Source organism: Cervus canadensis, chromosome 18, assembly GCF_019320065.1.
Source record: "Cervus canadensis isolate Bull #8, Minnesota chromosome 18, ASM1932006v1, whole genome shotgun sequence".
NCBI classification, from domain to species: Eukaryota; Metazoa; Chordata; class Mammalia; order Artiodactyla; family Cervidae; genus Cervus; species Cervus canadensis.
The window spans coordinates 62,238,941-62,254,499 of NC_057403.1; the positions used below are offsets into that span (position 1 = coordinate 62,238,941).

The following is a 15,559-nucleotide window of genomic DNA, read 5'->3' on the forward strand; positions in this document are numbered from 1 at the left end:
TCCACCCCGGTCCCCGGCAGTGGCTGAGGGGAAGGCAGGTGCAGGGGTGGGAGCTGCTCCAGGAGCCAGTGAGCCCTGCTGGGGCCCCCACATCTGAAGACAGAGAGCCTCCCACTGAGGGCACCCCTGGGAGGCACAGGACTCCATGCAGAGAAACCCTCTTTCACAGCCCTTGTCCAGAACTTAGCCCTTAGAAAGGAGCTCTTAATTTCAGCTTGTGGAACTTCTCCAGAAGTGTTCCATCTGAATTACAGAGACTTGGCTTCCAAGTTGGGAGATAGGGGACCAGAGTGTGCTAAGTCCCTTCAGTCATGTCTGACTCTTTGTGGCCTGTACTCCCCATGGACTGTAGCCCACCAGGCTCCTGTCCATGGGATTCTCCAGGCAAGAACACTGGAGTGGGTTGCTATGTCCTCCTCCCGGGAGGGGACCAGCTGTCACCATGGTGCATGTGAATCTGGGCCTCACTCCCCATCTCTGTGAAGAAGGATGTAGGGCTGGGCGATCTGCCAGCCCTCTCAGCTCTGAACTCGAGGGTCCTCAGGAAAGGTGGCCACCCTCCCACCCCTCATCCAGCCCAGTGAAGACGCAGAGGTGAAGATGCAGGCAGTTTTATTGGGTTTTACACAGATGGGATCTGGGGTGGGGCAGAGGTTCAGTTGGCCTCCAGAACTTCAAGAATCCAGGGAATGAACTTGGTGACCCGGGCATACACACCAGGTAAGAATGGGCTACACCGGCTGCTGCCCCAGGACACAATGCCCGCCAGGGTCCAGGCTCCATCCTTCTGGCAGACCAGGGGACCGCCAGAGTCGCCCTGCAGGAGGAGACAGGACTGTCCAAGCCAGAAAGAAGGTGCCAGGCCCCGGTGTGCCTGGACCTGGCCGAGCCCAGGGGGTGCAGACCAAGGGCACTCAGACCTACTCAAAGGGCAGCCCCTGCTCTGCCCCCGACTGCTGGGGGGCCTGGGGCAGGGGCTGGTCCTCTCAGCCTCCCATCACCTGTAAAACAGCCTGCAATGTCCGCTTTGTGAGCATGGTGTGAGATTAAACACCCCTGGAAGCCTCACACCACACCTGGTCAGGGCCAGCTCTCACCAGGGGCCTCTGATAGCTCTGGTCCACGCCTTCACTGGGACACTGAAGTGAAGTGAGGGTAAGGAGGTCGTGGCAGAGGGGATAGCCCTCCTGGCCTGACCAGGGGGAGCCAGTGAAGGTGGGCAGGGTAGCAGGCCGTACCATGCAAGAGGAGATACCGCTGGCCCCCGCGCAGATCATCACATCGGTGATCTTGCTGCCCCAGAATTCTTGGCAGTCAGCATTAGAGAGGATGGGCAGGGTGGCCTGCTGCAGCTTGTCAGGGGTATCGAAGGCTGGAAGGACAGAGGGCATGGGGTCAGGGGCCCAGGGAGAGGAGACCTGCGCCCGCCGGAACCCTGCACTCCCGCTGCACGGGCCAACTCCATCACGACGGTCGTGGGTGCTGAGCGCCACCTTCCCAGAGTCTGGGAGGCGGTCCCTCTCAGTTCCACGCCAGGCAGTGCGGTTCTGCGCTTGCAGCACAGCTGGTCAAGCAACCCTGCCTGCCAGCCCTCCTCCCCAGTCCTCCTCTGCCTGGGGGCGCTGGGGGGACCCACGAGAGAGCACCTCCCTGTTCTGTCCTTTCCTGGTTGCTCGCGGCCTGTTAAAGGACCAGCAGGACGCGAGGAAGAGCCTGAGGCGGCTGGGGTTGGGGAGGGAGGGGCAACCTGGGCACTCGGGCCTGACTTCAGGGGTGCTGGGCACACCCACCTGTCTCAGTCTACCTCCATGCAGATTAGAGGGGGCGACACTTAGGTGCTGGAACTTAGGTGTTTCTTCGGAAACTGGTCAGGTATATATTGTTAAACTTCAATTTTTAATTTTGCTTGATAGGTTTTTAATTAAGAGGGTTAAGTGGACTTCCCTGGCGGCTCAGACGGTAAAGCGTCTGCCTACAATGTGGGAGACCCGGGTTCAATCCCTGGGTCCGGAAGATCATCTCGAGAAGGCAATGGCAACCCACTCCAGTACTCTTGCCTGGAAAACCACATGGACAGAGAAGCCTGGTGGGCTACAGTCGATGGGGTCGCAAAGAGTCGGACACGACTGAGCGACTTCACTTTCACTTTCTTTAAGTAAAGAAAGGGTTGATTGTTGCGATTTCCGATTGCGCTCAGGACTTAGCTGCAAGCACAGAAGGAGTCTGGGCCCTGAGCAGTCCTCACGGACACTCACCGTTGTACCGGGTCTTGCCCCAGCCGGTGACGGTGCACAGGGAGCCCGCGGGGAAGCTGGCGTCGGCGCTGGGCAGGCAGACGGGGGCCACGGCTGCGGAGAGGCGGGCGGGCGCCGCCAGCTTCAGCAGGGCCACGTCGTTGCGCACGGCACGCAGGTCCCACTGCGGGTGTTCGAAGACCTGCGCGGGACGGCGGGGGCTGGGCGGGCCGCAGGGGCGGGGGCAAGGGGGGCGCAGGCGTGCAGTTGGGAGGTGGGGGTGCAAAGGGTGTTGAGGGAACACAGATGAGGCCGAACAGACCAAATTTGGGGGGGGGGGTGGCATGTGACATATTTAGCATTTTCCTACAAAGAGCAAAACAACCTTGAGTGTTTGTAAAGGAGCTGTGTTTGGGAAGGAGAAGAACAGAAAGTCAGCCTAGAGAGGTGCTGGCGGGGTGAAGCGGAGCCGCTGGTCAGGTCCTCAGTCCATGACCGCCGCCCAACGCCCCGCCAGCGCCCCCCTCCTCCCCGGCCCAGCGCTCCCCCCCACCTCCCCGCGCTGCCTGCCCACCGTGAGTACCTCCGCGACTCTCAGCACCTGGCCGGCCTCCTCCTCGGAGCCCTGGTCGGACACCCCGGCCACCACCAGGTGACCCTGCCTAGAAAGGAAGCCACAGACGGAGCGCAGGCTCACGGCCACCCCCGCAGAGGCCTGGGCACTGTGCCAGGCCGGCGAGCCCACCTGGGCTCCATCATACGGGGACTCCGGGGCACCCTGTTCTCCCTGGGCCTCGGTTTCTCTGCCTGTACTGTGAAGGCAGAGGCCCAGACCCGCTGTCCTGGACCAAGCTGGGGTCTGGGGGCCAGGGTGCTGGTGGGGGTGGAGGGTGGCTTTTCCTGGAGACTGTTCTGCCTGCAGGTGGGGAACAAGAGCAGCCGCCCCCAGCCCCTTGCCCCCCTCAGCAGCCCCGGGCCCACTCCCTGAGCCTGCTTGGGGCTGGGAGGTGAAGGTGGTCCCTTTGAGCAGGTGAAGTGGGGCCTCACCTGACCCCGCAGTGGGCGGCGGTGACCACCCAGTCCTCATTGATGAGGGAGCCTCCGCAGAAGTGGAACCCGGACCTGGTCTGGGGAGGGGTTGGGAGAGAGTCAGCCTTGCCTCTCCCGCCTCAGCTCCCCCCGTCTAACCTGCTCCTCCTCAGCGCCCCCTCACCTGCAGGGACACCTGCCAGGGCCAGGAGCCGGGCACGGCGTCCTCCCCGTTGACGATCCTGGAGAGGCCGCTCAGCACAGGGTCGATGGCGGGGACCCCGCAGCCTGAGGGGCAGAGACGGGGCAGCTGGTCTGTAGATGGTGCCTCAAGGGGGATCAGGGTGCAGACGTGGCTCTTCCAGGCCTCCGTGGCACCCTGGCACCCAGAGCTTTGTCTGCTGCAAGAAATTTAGCCCCCTCCTGGCTAGCTGACAGCTGCCCTTAGACATTCTTGTGGACGGTCCCTGAAGCGGAGGGTCTCTGCAATTGGGGCCCAGGCCCGGCCTGCTATGTGCCTTGAGGGGAGTGTCAGTCCCCTCTGAGTCCAGGATCCTTTCCCAGAGGCTAGGAGGTCCTGGGTGCTCTCATGGTCTCTGAGTCTTCAGGGGGAGCAGATTTGCGTGAGAGTATTACCCTATACTTTGGCCACCTGATGCGAAGAACTGACTCATTGGAAAAGACCCTGATGCTGGAAAAGATTGAAGGCGGGAGGAGAAGGAGGCAGCAGAGGATGAGATGGTTGGATGGCATCACTGACTCAATGGACATGAGTTTGAGCAAATTCTGGGAGATGGTGAAGGACAGGGAAGCCTGGTGTGCTGCAATCCATGGGGTCGCAAAGAATCCGACACGACTGAGCGACTGAACAATTACCATAGGTGGGGTGACACCAACCCAGGAGTGTGTCCAAACCCAGAGGGTGGAGGGGCCGGGCAAGATGGATGGACCTGGGGAACATTCCTGAGGCAGAGTTCACATGGCTCAATGGCACGTTTGGAGGGCGGAGGAGCCCAGACCACCCCAAGGCTTCTGAGCAAATGGAGGAGACCAAGTCAGGAGCCCAAGGGACCTCCAGGTGGCAGGAGGGCCCCAGGCCCAGCGGAGGAGTGGGGAGCCGGGTGTAGGTGCCCAAGGAGGGTCGGAGGGGCACCTGGAGGGGTGGGTGGCAGGGGTGGTTCAAGGTACGAGGACTTGGACCCTCCCGTCCCCTGCTTCTGGGGCTGGGGGCCAGGGCAGGGGTGAGGCTTGACGTGGGGCTGCCAGGCCTCCCTGAGCCCTGCACTTACCGAAGCTGCTGCCAAAGAGGAAGAAGCCAAGGACAACCCAGAGAAGGGCCATGGTGTGCGGCTCAGCAGGGGAGATGGGGTCTGCCCGAGGGACCCCCAATATATTGCCCTGGCCCACCAATCACAGCCTGCCTCGCCATCCCCTCCTTATCAGAAGACCTTGGGCTGAGAAGCACCTGACTGCAGCGCGGGCTTGGGAAAGAGACAGCCCTTGGGGGCCGCTCCTGGGAAGGTTTCCTGGAGTCACAAGTGTGTGGGGCCAGCACCAGACTCCACCCCCAGGTGCCCCCTCCCCAGGGCAGGCCTTGAGCACAAGGAGCCAAGGGTCGACGGAGAGGACCCCGCAGGGGGAGGCGGGAGGCCAAGGTCCTCCCTCATCTGTGTGCACCCCTTCTGGCCACTCGTGGGAGGCGCACCAATGAGGAGCCCTCCTGGACACCCCCCACCACCTGGTTCAGTGAAGGTCCAAGTTCAGGAGAAGAACAAACTCCCAGAAACCCCAGCACAGGACACAGACACCGTCAACATGTCTTCCACCAGTTTATTGGGGCTACGTAGGAGCAAGGTTGGCAGGGAGGCCAGCGTGAGGCTGGGGGCTCAGTTGGCGGCCAGGGTCTGCTGCACCCAGTTGACGAGAGCGGTGACGCGGGCGTACACGCCGGGGGTGGATGTGGAGCACGTGCTGCTGCCCCAGGACACGATGCCCACCAGGGTCCAGGCTCCGTTCTTCTTGCAGACCAGGGGGCCGCCAGAGTCGCCCTGCAGGACAGGGAGGAGGGGGCTTGGAGCTGGCAGCCCAGAGACTCGTGAACGTTGTTCCCAGCGCCCAGTCCCAGACTGGACAGCCAGTGGAAGCTCAGCATGTGCATATTAGAGGGGTTGTGAAAGAAACTTCAGCAGCTCCTGTGGTTTGTGCCCATGGAAGCCTAGGTCACCCCTGGGGTCCTATAACAGAGGCTCAGTAGAGCAGGTTTGATTGACGGGAGGAAAGTACAGCGTGGTGCTGGCCACAGGGCCACCGGGAGAGGGGAAGGTCTGCCAACCCCCTTCGGGAGCCTTTAAGGCCGCCATGCTCTGCTGCTCAGGCTGTGCACTGCACGAGGTCAAGAGGTGCCACTGCTCAGACGCGGACATCAAGGGCATCTTGTGACATGGCAGCTCTGAGAGCAGAGGCCCCACTCTAGTGCCCCTCTGCTGAGGCCACTGGGGGTTCTCCGGGAGCCCTGTCTTCCCAGCTACTCTGGCAGGAATGCTCCGGAAGAGAATGGCAGGCCCTGAAAGAGGGCTGCCTACGGCTTCCATTTCCTCCCTCTTTGCCCAAGCCATTGGCCTGAACCCTCCTGGGGCTGGGGGGCCCTACCATGCAAGAGGAGACACCGCTGGCGCCCGCACAGATCATGGCGTTGGTGATCTTAGTGCCCCAGTATCTCTTGCAGCTGGTATTGGACAGGAGGGGCAGGGTCGCCTGCTGCAGCCGGTCAGGGGTGTTGGCATCTGGAAGGGCAGGGCGGGTGGTCAGCGACTGTGCTCCCCGCCTCCCAGCCAACCCGCCCGTGGTGGCCCGTGGCCACCCCTCACTCACTGGTGGATCGGGTCAGGCCCCAGCCCGTGGTGGCCCGTGGCCACCCCTCACTCACTGGTGGATCGGGTCAGGCCCCAGCCCGTGGTGGCCCGTGGCCACCCCTCACTCACTGGTGGATCGGGTCAGGCCCCAGCCCGTGGTGGCCCGTGGCCACCCCTCACTCACTGGTGGATCGGGTCAGGCCCCAGCCCGTGGTGGCGCACATCGTCCCGGCGGCGAAGTTGTCGCTGGAGCTGGGCAGGCACACAGCGGACACGGTCTGGGAGAAGCTCGCCGCCGTCGACAGCTTCAGCAGGGTGATGTCGTTGTTGATGGTTAACGAGTTGTAGTTCGAGTTCTTGAAAACCTGTGTGTGGGGGGGGGTGGGGGGAGGGAGACAAACAGCCGCCTTTGGGGTCTGGGGAGAAGCCAGGAACTGCAGCCCAGGCTCAAGGTGCAGACCTTCCCTTCTTGGAGCCTCACACACCTGGCCTTCTGCTTTGCTCCATCGTGATGGGGTATCGGGGTGACCGAGGGGACTGGAGTGCCTGGGACTTCGTGTGGGTGGCCACTCCCGAGGGACCGCCCTAACTGGGGTCACACCTGGACGACCCCGGAGGGCCACCATACCTTGGCAATCTTCAGCTTCTGGATGCTCTCAGAGCTTGAGCCCTGGTCAAACTCCCCAGCCACGACAACATCAGAGGTTCTGCAGAGAGCCAGAGAAAAGAGAGGTTCCCGCTGGAGGTGGGTAGGTGGGGCGTGGAGTGCGCATGTGCATCGGGGCACAAACACGTGCGAGAGTTTGCGTGTCTTTGTGCGCGTGCTCACAGGGGTGTGGTGTGGGTTGGAGCTTGAAGCTCGGAATCCACTGTGCCGTCCCGCCTGTCGCAAGTTTTCCCCGCGACCCCGGGAGACCGGCAGGACCTGAATTTGCTGCACATCTCAATATTAGAACCTGGGAGGCGGGTGGCCGGATGTGGCGGCCGCGGCTCAGGCTGCTGAGAATGCAGGGCGGCCTCGGGGCAGGCAGGTAGGAACCTCGGGGTTGGGGCTTGAAGCCTGCTGGGGGCCCAACTTGGCTAGGGGCAGCCTGCCCTCCGCTCCAGGGGAGACCCTCACCTGGGAGAGAAGGAGACCCCGGGGGAGGAGAAACAAACAAAAAGAAACTGGGAAATGGCATTAAAGGGCAAGTCCTCAGTGCTGGAAGAAACCACCCCAAAGGGTTTCCTGGGGACCCTGGGCCCTCACGTGACACCGCAGTGGGCGGCGGTGACCACCCAGTTCTCATTGATGAGGGAGCCCCCGCAGAAGTGGAAGCCGGTTCTGTCCTGGAGGAAGATGGGGAGGGTCAGCGCATCCCTCCCAGCGCATCCCTGGACACCAGCAGCACCGACCCAGGCAGCAGCCCCCTGCCCTGCAGACCCCCCGGTGCCTGCCCCCTCACGCACAGAACCCCCCTCACCTGCAGGGACACCTGCCAGGGCCAGGAGCCAGGGACAGCTTCTTCCCCGTTGACAATCCTGGAGAGGCCGCTCAGCACAGGTTGGATGGCGGGGACCCCGCAGCCTGGGGAGGGAGTATGGGGTGAGGCATGGAGGCCAAGGTCTCACCCAGGACCCATGGCCCCAGGAATACCCCAGGGACAGCAGAGGCCAGCAGACCGAGTGCAATGTGGTGGCAGCGCCAGAGGACAGGCTAGGAGGCTGGGCTCTGTGGGTTTGAACCCAGCCCTATCACACTGCCCAGCTTACTCACTCAGTTTTCCCATCAGCAAAATGGGGATCGTAAGGCAACCTCATAGAGTTGGTATATAATAAAGATGAAAGATGCTTTGACTACTAAGGCAAAGCAGGAACTTACTCTGTGCCCGACACACAGTGAACACAAATTTAAAAGTTTAAAAGGGCTGGTTCAGGGCCTGAAAGAGCTGATGGGGGCCAAGCCACGCCCGCCCACTTGCTCATCATTTGAGCCTGCCTGGGAGCCACTAACTCTTCACAGAACTTTCTGGCCCTCTAGAACCGCTCCCCCTCCTTGCACAGGGCCCACCCTCCTTGCACACCTCCACCCTGGGGACCTCACACTGGATGGTGTGGTCCAGTCTTCCCAGCGTCCTCATTCTAGAGACATGAGGCTCAGAGACCCGCACAGCACCGTGCATGGCTGAGCTGAGAGCAGGGACCCCGGGAACTGCCCCTAGCTTATCTGGGTGTTGGTGGAGCCAGCATCCCTTACAACAGTTGGTGGAAGGGGAAACAGCCTTTCTGGCCTCTGCCTGCCCAGGTACTTACCAAAGGCTGTGCCCAGGAGGGCGTAGCAGGAGAGAAGCCAAAGGAAGTTCATGGTGCTGCCTTCAAGAGGTGTGGGATGCCTGCTGCAGGGTCCCTATTATATCCCCGTGCACCAGGCTGCTATCTGAAGACCTTGAGGTGATAATCCCTTTCCTGGGCATGTGCCCACTGGATAGGATGTGCCAGAGCAGGGCTGGCATCAGGGCCTGGGATGGCAGCAGCTGCAACCATGGCCGAGTTTGGGCCAGTGAGAAGGGTAAAGGTGGGCCGAACAAGGTGGCCCTCGACCAGCTAAGGGGAAAGGACAGTCAGATTTCCTCCTCCAGGCCCTGCTTCTGGAGGGGCCCTTCGAGCAGCAGCCAGGTCTGGACAGGATTTGAGCCCCAGCTCAGTCTCTCATAGTCTGGAGGACCTTGGGCAAGTAATCGAGTTGGTCTGCAGTGGTTCAGCACCCCATGGGCAGTGTGGTCACGTAGGAGGAGGGGCAGGGACCACAGCATGGGGAGGCACGGGTGACCGGTGGGCTGAGGATGCGCCCCTCGTCTCGGGATGGCCAAGGCGGCTCACTGAAGGCTCGGTTCAGTGTCAGCGGTGGTCACGTGAGCTGTGTGCCGCATGGTTCAGAGGGCAAGCCACCCACTGCCCGTTCACGTGGAGCCAGGCCCCCCCACCAGGCATCGTGCCCTTAGAATCGAGCACATGGCATCGAAAGGCAGGACTGGGCTCAGGGCCAGCCAGGGGGCCCCTGCTGTTGTCCCGGCGAGAGCTGGTGGAGGCTGCACCAGGAGGAAAAGCAGGAGGCAAGGAGGCCTACTTCTGGTGGGCAGTAGGACCCTTTCTCAGCAACTGGGAAACTGGGGGGTGAGAAATTTGAAGGTGAGGCCATCAGGCACAGGGCAAGCACCCCAAAACACATGGGTAAAACGGTATCTCATGGCTATTTTTCATTTCCATTGCACTGATGACTCTAGTGTGGTGGTTCACAGGTTTTGGCACAAAACAGCTGAGGGGGCCGTGGGCAAGTTACTCAGCCTCTCTGATCCCTTTTGTAAGTATTAATATGTAAGATGGGGATGCTTAGAATACAGGTCCTACTTCATGAAAAGGCCTGGCCCATCTGGTACTTTTCCTTTTTGACTACCTGTGGGGCGCTCTGTGCTTTCTAAAGGACTGCTATGACAGGAAGGGACGGCCACAATGCATCAGGTGGGAAAGCAGGTTATGAAACAGAATGCAGAGCGTGAGCCCTGTCCATGTGAAACCCACCACCTGTTCAAGTTCATCCATCTTATCAACCAGAGCTTACCAGGCTTCCGCTGGGACAGAACAAACAAAAGAAAGAAACACAAAGTCCTGCCTTAGGAGCCTACGTGGGAAAGGAGTGGGGAACAGTTTAAAAAAAAAAAAAAAAAAACAGTAAAAAAAACCACATTACCACCAGCCAAGGGGTTATCATAATCATTGTTATTATTACTAATACCAAAGCAGGAGGCCCCACTCTGAGGGAGACATTAAGCTGTGATCTACCAGTCCGCTAGCTGTTGGGTGGGGCCGGTGTCGAGGCACAGAGGGCAGGAGGGCACAGGCCTGGTGGAGCGAGCCCGGATGGCAGCAAGCGCCGGGAGGGCACGAGGCAGGGGAGAGGCCAGGGGCCGCTGGAGGGGGCCCTGGTGAAGCACAAACGCGAGGAGGCAGCCGCCGAGCCCGAGTGGGCTGGGGCGCGGCCGGTGGGAGAGCACGACCGGGACCGACCCGTGGCCTTGGGAGCCGACAGCCGGCCCGGGCCCCACGGGCGCCGCGCCCCCTGCACGCGGCCGGCGGCGATCTGGGAAGACGCGCAGCTGCGGGGCGGGCGGGGCGGAGCCCTCTGGGGGCGGGGCTAAGGGGGCGGGGCGGGCCGGGCCGGATGGAGGCCCTGGGGGCGGGGCTAAGGGCGCGGGGCGGGGCAAGCGGTGCCCTCCCGCGCGCGCCCCTGAGACTGCGCGCTCTGCCCGCTCCCGCCCAGAGAAAGGACCCCTGAGGGCGGAGTCTTTCTCCACAACTCCGACTTCTGGTCTCTGGGCGTTTTCCCTCCGGGTGGAACACCCGCCGCCCTCCAGGCCCCGGCCCCAGCGGTGGGCGCCTCCTTACAGGTCGGAGGCCGGGGCCTCTGGACCCCAAGGTTGTCTGACCAACCCAGTGTTCAGTGAAGAGCGTTTTCCTGTGTTCCCTTTGCCGCGAATACTTGTCTGGCCCGTCCCAGTGTCTGGAACCCTGCGTAGACTCCCAGAGCCCAGACAAACGCCCGGGGGGAGGTACGGCCCCGGCCACGGGTGGCCTTCCTCTCAGAAGGCCTTCACTCCGCACCTGTTCGCTCGTTGCCGGACTGTGGCGTCTAGAATGTTCAGGGGGCCGTGCGGGAGTCAGCCCGCGGACAGGTGTGCCTCAGAGACCGTCCCTCAGGAGAGGAGACGGGCCCGCCCGGGAGCCCGGGTCAGCGGGCGGGGGCCCAGCCGCCTCCTGGGGTCTGGCCCCGCGCGGGGTCGTGTCAGGGCTCGGGCCGCGCCTCTGGAACTGTGCCCTCTTCCTCCAGGCGGGACTTCAGAAGGCAGTCTCCTCAGGTTGGGGAGCTCCTCCTCTTGAGGGGGTCAAATCCCAACCCTCTTTACCATCAAAGGTAAGATATAATGAATACAGTTTGCACGTGGTGAAACGCACAGATCCAAAGTGAACAGATAAGTGCTGACATATGTAGATGGTAGTGTAACAAACCCCACAGCCAAGATGTAAAATAATATCATTACTCCCCAGAGTTTCCTTGTGCCGATTTCCATCTTCCCCTTCTCTGAGGCAACCAGCAACCACTGTCCCGATGTCTTTCACCATAGATTAGTTTTACCTGTTCTAGAATTTATACACATGAAACCATACAGTATGCTGTCTTTGTGTCTGGATTCTTCCACTCTACCAAATGTCTTCCTGAGTGTATCAGCAGTGTGTTCCTTTGTATTGCTGAGTGGTGTTGCACTTCATAAGTATATAACACTCAAAAAAAAAAATCTTTTTGAGGTATAGTTGCTTTACAATATTGTGTAATACTCCACACTTAAAAAAACTTTTTTCTTTTTAATCTTTTGGCCATGCTGCTTGACATGTAGGATCTTAGCTCCCCAACCAGGGATGGAATTCACAACCCCTGCTTTGGCAAGGCAGAATCTTAACCACTGGACTGCCAGGAAAGTCTCATACACCACACTGCATGTACCCATTCTCTTGCTGGGACATTTGGGCTGTTATCCATCTATCATCCCACTCGCTTTTTGCTCCTGGTAATGAAGTGATTCTCAGCCCTAAACACAGGCAGGAAAGAAATGTAGGTTTCTTTATTTTGCTATTACAGATTGAAATTTGAACTCTGATTTTATTCTGCCAGGAGTCTCACTAGAGAGTCTAACAAAGAGACTTTCTAAAGGTGTAGCGGGGGCTTAGGGAAACCATAAGGAGATGGAGGTGCTCAGGGCTAAGGTCAGTGGGGCTGGACATGCAAGAATGATTACCTGGCCCCCGGGGAGGGTGACAAGCAAGGAGGAGGCCGCCAATAGGAGCTTGGCCTTTGTGGAAATCAGTAAAGACCACCCAAATGAGGACCAAAAAGATTGTTCATTGAGAGCTTGCTATACCCAGGTAGTCAGGCAGCATCACTTGCGTTTGGCAGAGACTCAAAGGCAAGCAGAGGAGAGGAAATGCTTTATAGTGGAGAGCTTCAGATGCACCCGTAGGAGGTGTGGGCACAGAGAAGCTGGAGGAGGGCCAACTAGAATCTGGGCATCCCTTGAGACTGATTAGGAGTACACACTTAGCTTTCTGCGGTTAGTCCTAAATTGGATGCAGGGCCAAAGATTAGGGATTGTGTACCTAGGAGTGGAATTGCTGAGTCACTTGGTGGCTCTCTGTTTAATCTTTTGGGACTCTGCCAGACTGTTTTCCACAGGAGCTGCACCATTCCCACCAGTAATGTACAAAGATTCCAATTTCCACACAGCCTCACCAAAACTTATTTTCCATTTTTAAAATTACAGCTGTGAAGGGGTATCACTTTTTTTTTCACTTTTCAAAATTGTACTAAAATATGCATAACATGAAATTTACCATCTTAATCATTTTTAAGTGTACAATTCAGAAGGTACAAAGTACAGTCATACTGTTGTGCACCCATCACCACCATCCATTTTCAGAGCTCTTTGTTTTTTTTAATTGAAGTATTGTTGATGTACAGTATTACATAAGTTACAGGTGTACAATATAGGGATTCATAAATTTTTAATGTTATTTATATTTAAAGTTGTTGTTAAATATTAGCTATATTTGTAGTTATTGTTGAATATTGGTGTATTCCTCATGTTGTACAATGTGTCCTTGTGGCTTTTTTTTTCCTCCCTGAGGCATGCAGGATCTTAGTTCCCTGACCGTGGTTTGTCCAAGGGTTGACCAGGGATTGAACCCATACTCCCTGCAATGGGAGCACAGAGTCTTAACCACTGGACTGCCAGGGAATTGCCCCCTGTAGCTTACTTTATACATAGTAGTTTGTGTCAACCCACAGCAGCCTCTGGGGGGGGGCGGGGGGGGGACCCAGAGAATAAATACTTGACTCCTCTCTCCTCCCATCTCTGGCTTTGACCCCACCAGGAAGCCAGAGAACCAGGGACGCTGTCATGCAGTCTCATCCCTGAAAGACAGTCTTGCTGGAGGCCAGCAGGATGGAAAGGGTGGAGAGTAGTTCTGCAGGGAAAACAGAGGACATCCAGGAGCATTCCCACAGTTACTCTGCGTCACTGAAGATGCTTTTCAGGATAAAACACTTGGCTGACAGTAGCTCAACGGCAGAGATTTGCTTTTCTCACACGGCAGAGATCTGGAGGTGTGCAGGTGTAGGCTTTCACTCAGCACTGGGCGATGGTGTGATTCTGGGTCAGGGTCTTTCCTCTCTGGATCTGAGGACGGCAGCCGAGGCACCAAGCACCACCTCTGCACGGGAGTCAGCCAAGGAGCAGGAAGGGAAGAGCACCTCTGCCTCTGCTGGCTTCTGTTCATCGGAGTCCTCCCCTCCGAGAGCTGGGCTGGGGTGACCTTCCAGGGGAACCCTCCTCGAGGACAAGAAGGGGGAGATGGCTTTAGGCAAGTGGCAAAGGCTGTCATTCCTTGTGACAGGACAGTCACCCTCATCCTAAGGGTGCTCACCTCATGGTCTGGAAAATCTCTATGGGCTAGGGAAGCACCCCCTCCCCTGTGGTGAACACACCCCCACTGTCCCACCCCTGCCAAGGCCTTATCACTCTTGAACTCTACTCAGCCAAGAGTTTACTTTCCCAACAGGCCTCAGGAGCCAGTGACTTCAGGCTGCTTCTGCTTTCCGCTCTGGAAAAATCCCAGAGGCAAGGAAATTTCAAATGGCTTTGCTACCTGCTTGGAATGAGTGAAGGAAAAACAAAACAGCAAATGTTAATATTTCCATAAATTACCTTGGCCTGGAATTCAGTATGGATTATTCCTTATGCTCAAAGCCAGGGCTGACTTTCCTGGACTGAACCCAGCCTGTTAAAATATCAAAAGTGGGTCTTCCCTGGTGGTCCGGTGGTTAAGAATCTGCCTGTGAATGCAGAGGACACAGGTTCAATCCCTGGTTGGGGAACTAAAATCTTACATGCCGTGGGGGCAACTAGAGAAGCATGCGCCCTGCAGTAAAGAGCCCGTGTGCTGCAACGAACATCAAGCACAGCCAAAAATAATAATAATTCTTAAAAAATCAAAAAGCTTCAGACCCAGTTATCAAACAGCTGCTGGCCCCGCTCTGTTTGCCCCCTGCAATCTGGCTGCCTCCGCCTCCCCCCAGAGACAGGGTTCAGGGCCTCTGTGGGCCTGTCCGGGCCATGTCACCGTTCTCACTGGTCAGAGCGTCTGCTCAACAGTGTTTAAGTATTTTGAACATCCCCCTGCAGAGAATTCTAAAACAAAACTAAATTCACAACTTGGAGACAGAACTTCAAAGCTGATGAAGTCCAAATCCAGACCTGTAACACTGTCCTGCTTGCCCTGACCAGCTCCTCTCTAGATGCCCGTGACCCTGGGACCACAGAGCCCTGGACGCTCTGGAAGTAGACGCAGTTTGCCCAGCTGGCTGATTTTCCTTCTCAGACTGGCTTATCGGTGAGACCCAGGCTGGCCCAAGTCCGGAGCAGCAGATGCCTAGACCCTCTCTTGGTTTCTCGGACTCCCCATGTTCTTTTCTTGTTTGTTTCGTGTCTGTGTCTCTCACTGGGGTCTTGGCCCCACGAGGGCAGGGGCGCCCTGTCCTCTGTTACTGTGGGTTGTCCCCGGGGTCCACACCAGGCCCTGGCCCAGGGGAGAGAAGGACCTTGTGTCCAAGGTGCTGGAAAGTCTTTGACTGACAGCAAACACGCCACCGACGTATTACCTACATTTGTCCTCTTCCCATTGTTCTGTGACAATTAAAATCCTTTCCTTGCTGTTTCCTCAGTGTATCATTTGATGGTGCTAAATTAAAGCCCCATTTTATCTGAAGCTCAAGCTTTATGCAATCACCAGTTTCTTAAGTTGTGAGTTATCACAGGCGGAGAGAATATGTGTTTGAGGTTAGCAGCAGATACGGGACAGCATGTCTGCCAACCTGGGTGACCTGCCTGTGGCCACCCATGGGGTGATTCCTTCAAGTGCCCTCACACAGGCTCGAAGCTGCTTGGCTGGGCTGGTTTTGAGGTGACCTCTGGATGGCCCAGCATCTTTGTGTGATACTGTGCTTCTAGATGAGTCTCGCATTGAAAGCACTCTTTTCTGAGAACCCAAGGCCCCCCAGTGATGACTAGCTGGGATTCTCTGTGCCTGGTGCTGGGGCCACCTGTACTTAGGAGCTGGGAATCCTCCCGGCAAGCTGGGAGCAGACCCCACCGCCCTGCGTCCTGGCTGCCCTGAGCTGGGCCCTGTGGGACCTGAGCTCCCAGCCTGGGCACTGGTCTTGCCCTCAGCGCCCTGGTAGACTGCTGGGCCACGTTGTGCCAGGGCAGCTGCCCTTTTCCCAGGCACTGGGATATCTGAAGCTGAGAGCCAGTTCAGGGGCTTGGTGCCCTTTATCACCCAAGGTTCCTAGATAACAGG

At 58.2% G+C, this 15,559-nt stretch overlaps 3 protein-coding genes across 3 annotated transcripts; 1 reads left to right on the forward strand and 2 right to left on the reverse strand.

Moving 5' to 3' along the window:
• Positions 1–595: 595 nt before the first annotated feature.
• Positions 596–4,604, reverse strand: LOC122421332 (chymotrypsinogen B-like). Its single transcript, XM_043437186.1, has 7 exons — positions 4,553–4,604; positions 3,448–3,671; positions 3,282–3,361; positions 2,818–2,896; positions 2,256–2,436; positions 1,239–1,372; positions 596–817 (listed from the first exon to the last, which is right to left on the reverse strand). Exons 1-7 carry the CDS (start codon positions 4,602–4,604, stop codon positions 656–658), a joined length of 912 nt encoding a protein of 303 aa, XP_043293121.1. The 3' UTR covers positions 596–655.
• A 475-nt stretch (positions 4,605–5,079) lies between these two features.
• LOC122421114 (chymotrypsinogen A) lies at positions 5,080–9,160 on the reverse strand. The gene is made up of 7 exons (XM_043436916.1): positions 8,408–9,160; positions 7,579–7,682; positions 7,365–7,444; positions 6,744–6,822; positions 6,300–6,480; positions 5,913–6,046; positions 5,080–5,311 (listed from the first exon to the last, which is right to left on the reverse strand). The coding sequence occupies exons 1-7, from the start codon at positions 8,457–8,459 to the stop codon at positions 5,150–5,152; spliced, it is 792 nt and encodes a 263-aa protein (XP_043292851.1). The 5' UTR covers positions 8,460–9,160; the 3' UTR covers positions 5,080–5,149.
• On the forward strand, positions 8,637–14,981 carry LOC122421333 (translation initiation factor IF-2-like). Its single transcript, XM_043437187.1, has 4 exons — positions 8,637–8,654; positions 10,175–10,824; positions 10,980–11,063; positions 14,488–14,981. Exons 1-4 carry the CDS (start codon positions 8,637–8,639, stop codon positions 14,543–14,545), a joined length of 810 nt encoding a protein of 269 aa, XP_043293122.1. The 3' UTR covers positions 14,546–14,981.
• The last annotated feature ends 578 nt before the right edge of the window (positions 14,982–15,559 follow it).

Coding starts and splice junctions, on each gene's coding strand:
- LOC122421114 (XM_043436916.1), bottom strand. CDS start 8,459: ATGAACTTCCTTTGGCTTCTCTCCTGCTACGCCCTCCTGGGCACAGCC. Junction 7,683..8,407: donor CCTCCTGGGCACAGCCTTTG/GTAAGTACCTGG, acceptor CTCCCTCCCCAG/GCTGCGGGGTCCCCGCCATC. Junction 5,312..5,912: donor GCGGTGTCTCCTCTTGCATG/GTAGGGCCCCCC, acceptor CCTGTCCTGCAG/GGCGACTCTGGCGGCCCCCT.
- LOC122421333 (XM_043437187.1), top strand. Junction 10,825..10,979: donor GGGAGTCAGCCCGCGGACAG/GTGTGCCTCAGA, acceptor CTCTTCCTCCAG/GCGGGACTTCAGAAGGCAGT. Junction 11,064..14,487: donor AACCCTCTTTACCATCAAAG/GTAAGATATAAT, acceptor TGCCCTGACCAG/CTCCTCTCTAGATGCCCGTG.
- LOC122421332 (XM_043437186.1), bottom strand. CDS start 4,604: ATGGCCCTTCTCTGGGTTGTCCTTGGCTTCTTCCTCTTTGGCAGCAGC. Junction 3,362..3,447: donor CCTGGCAGGTGTCCCTGCAG/GTGAGGGGGCGC, acceptor ACCCCTCCCCAG/ACCAGGTCCGGGTTCCACTT. Junction 1,373..2,255: donor GGGCAAGACCCGGTACAACG/GTGAGTGTCCGT, acceptor CTGTCCTTCCAG/CCTTCGATACCCCTGACAAG.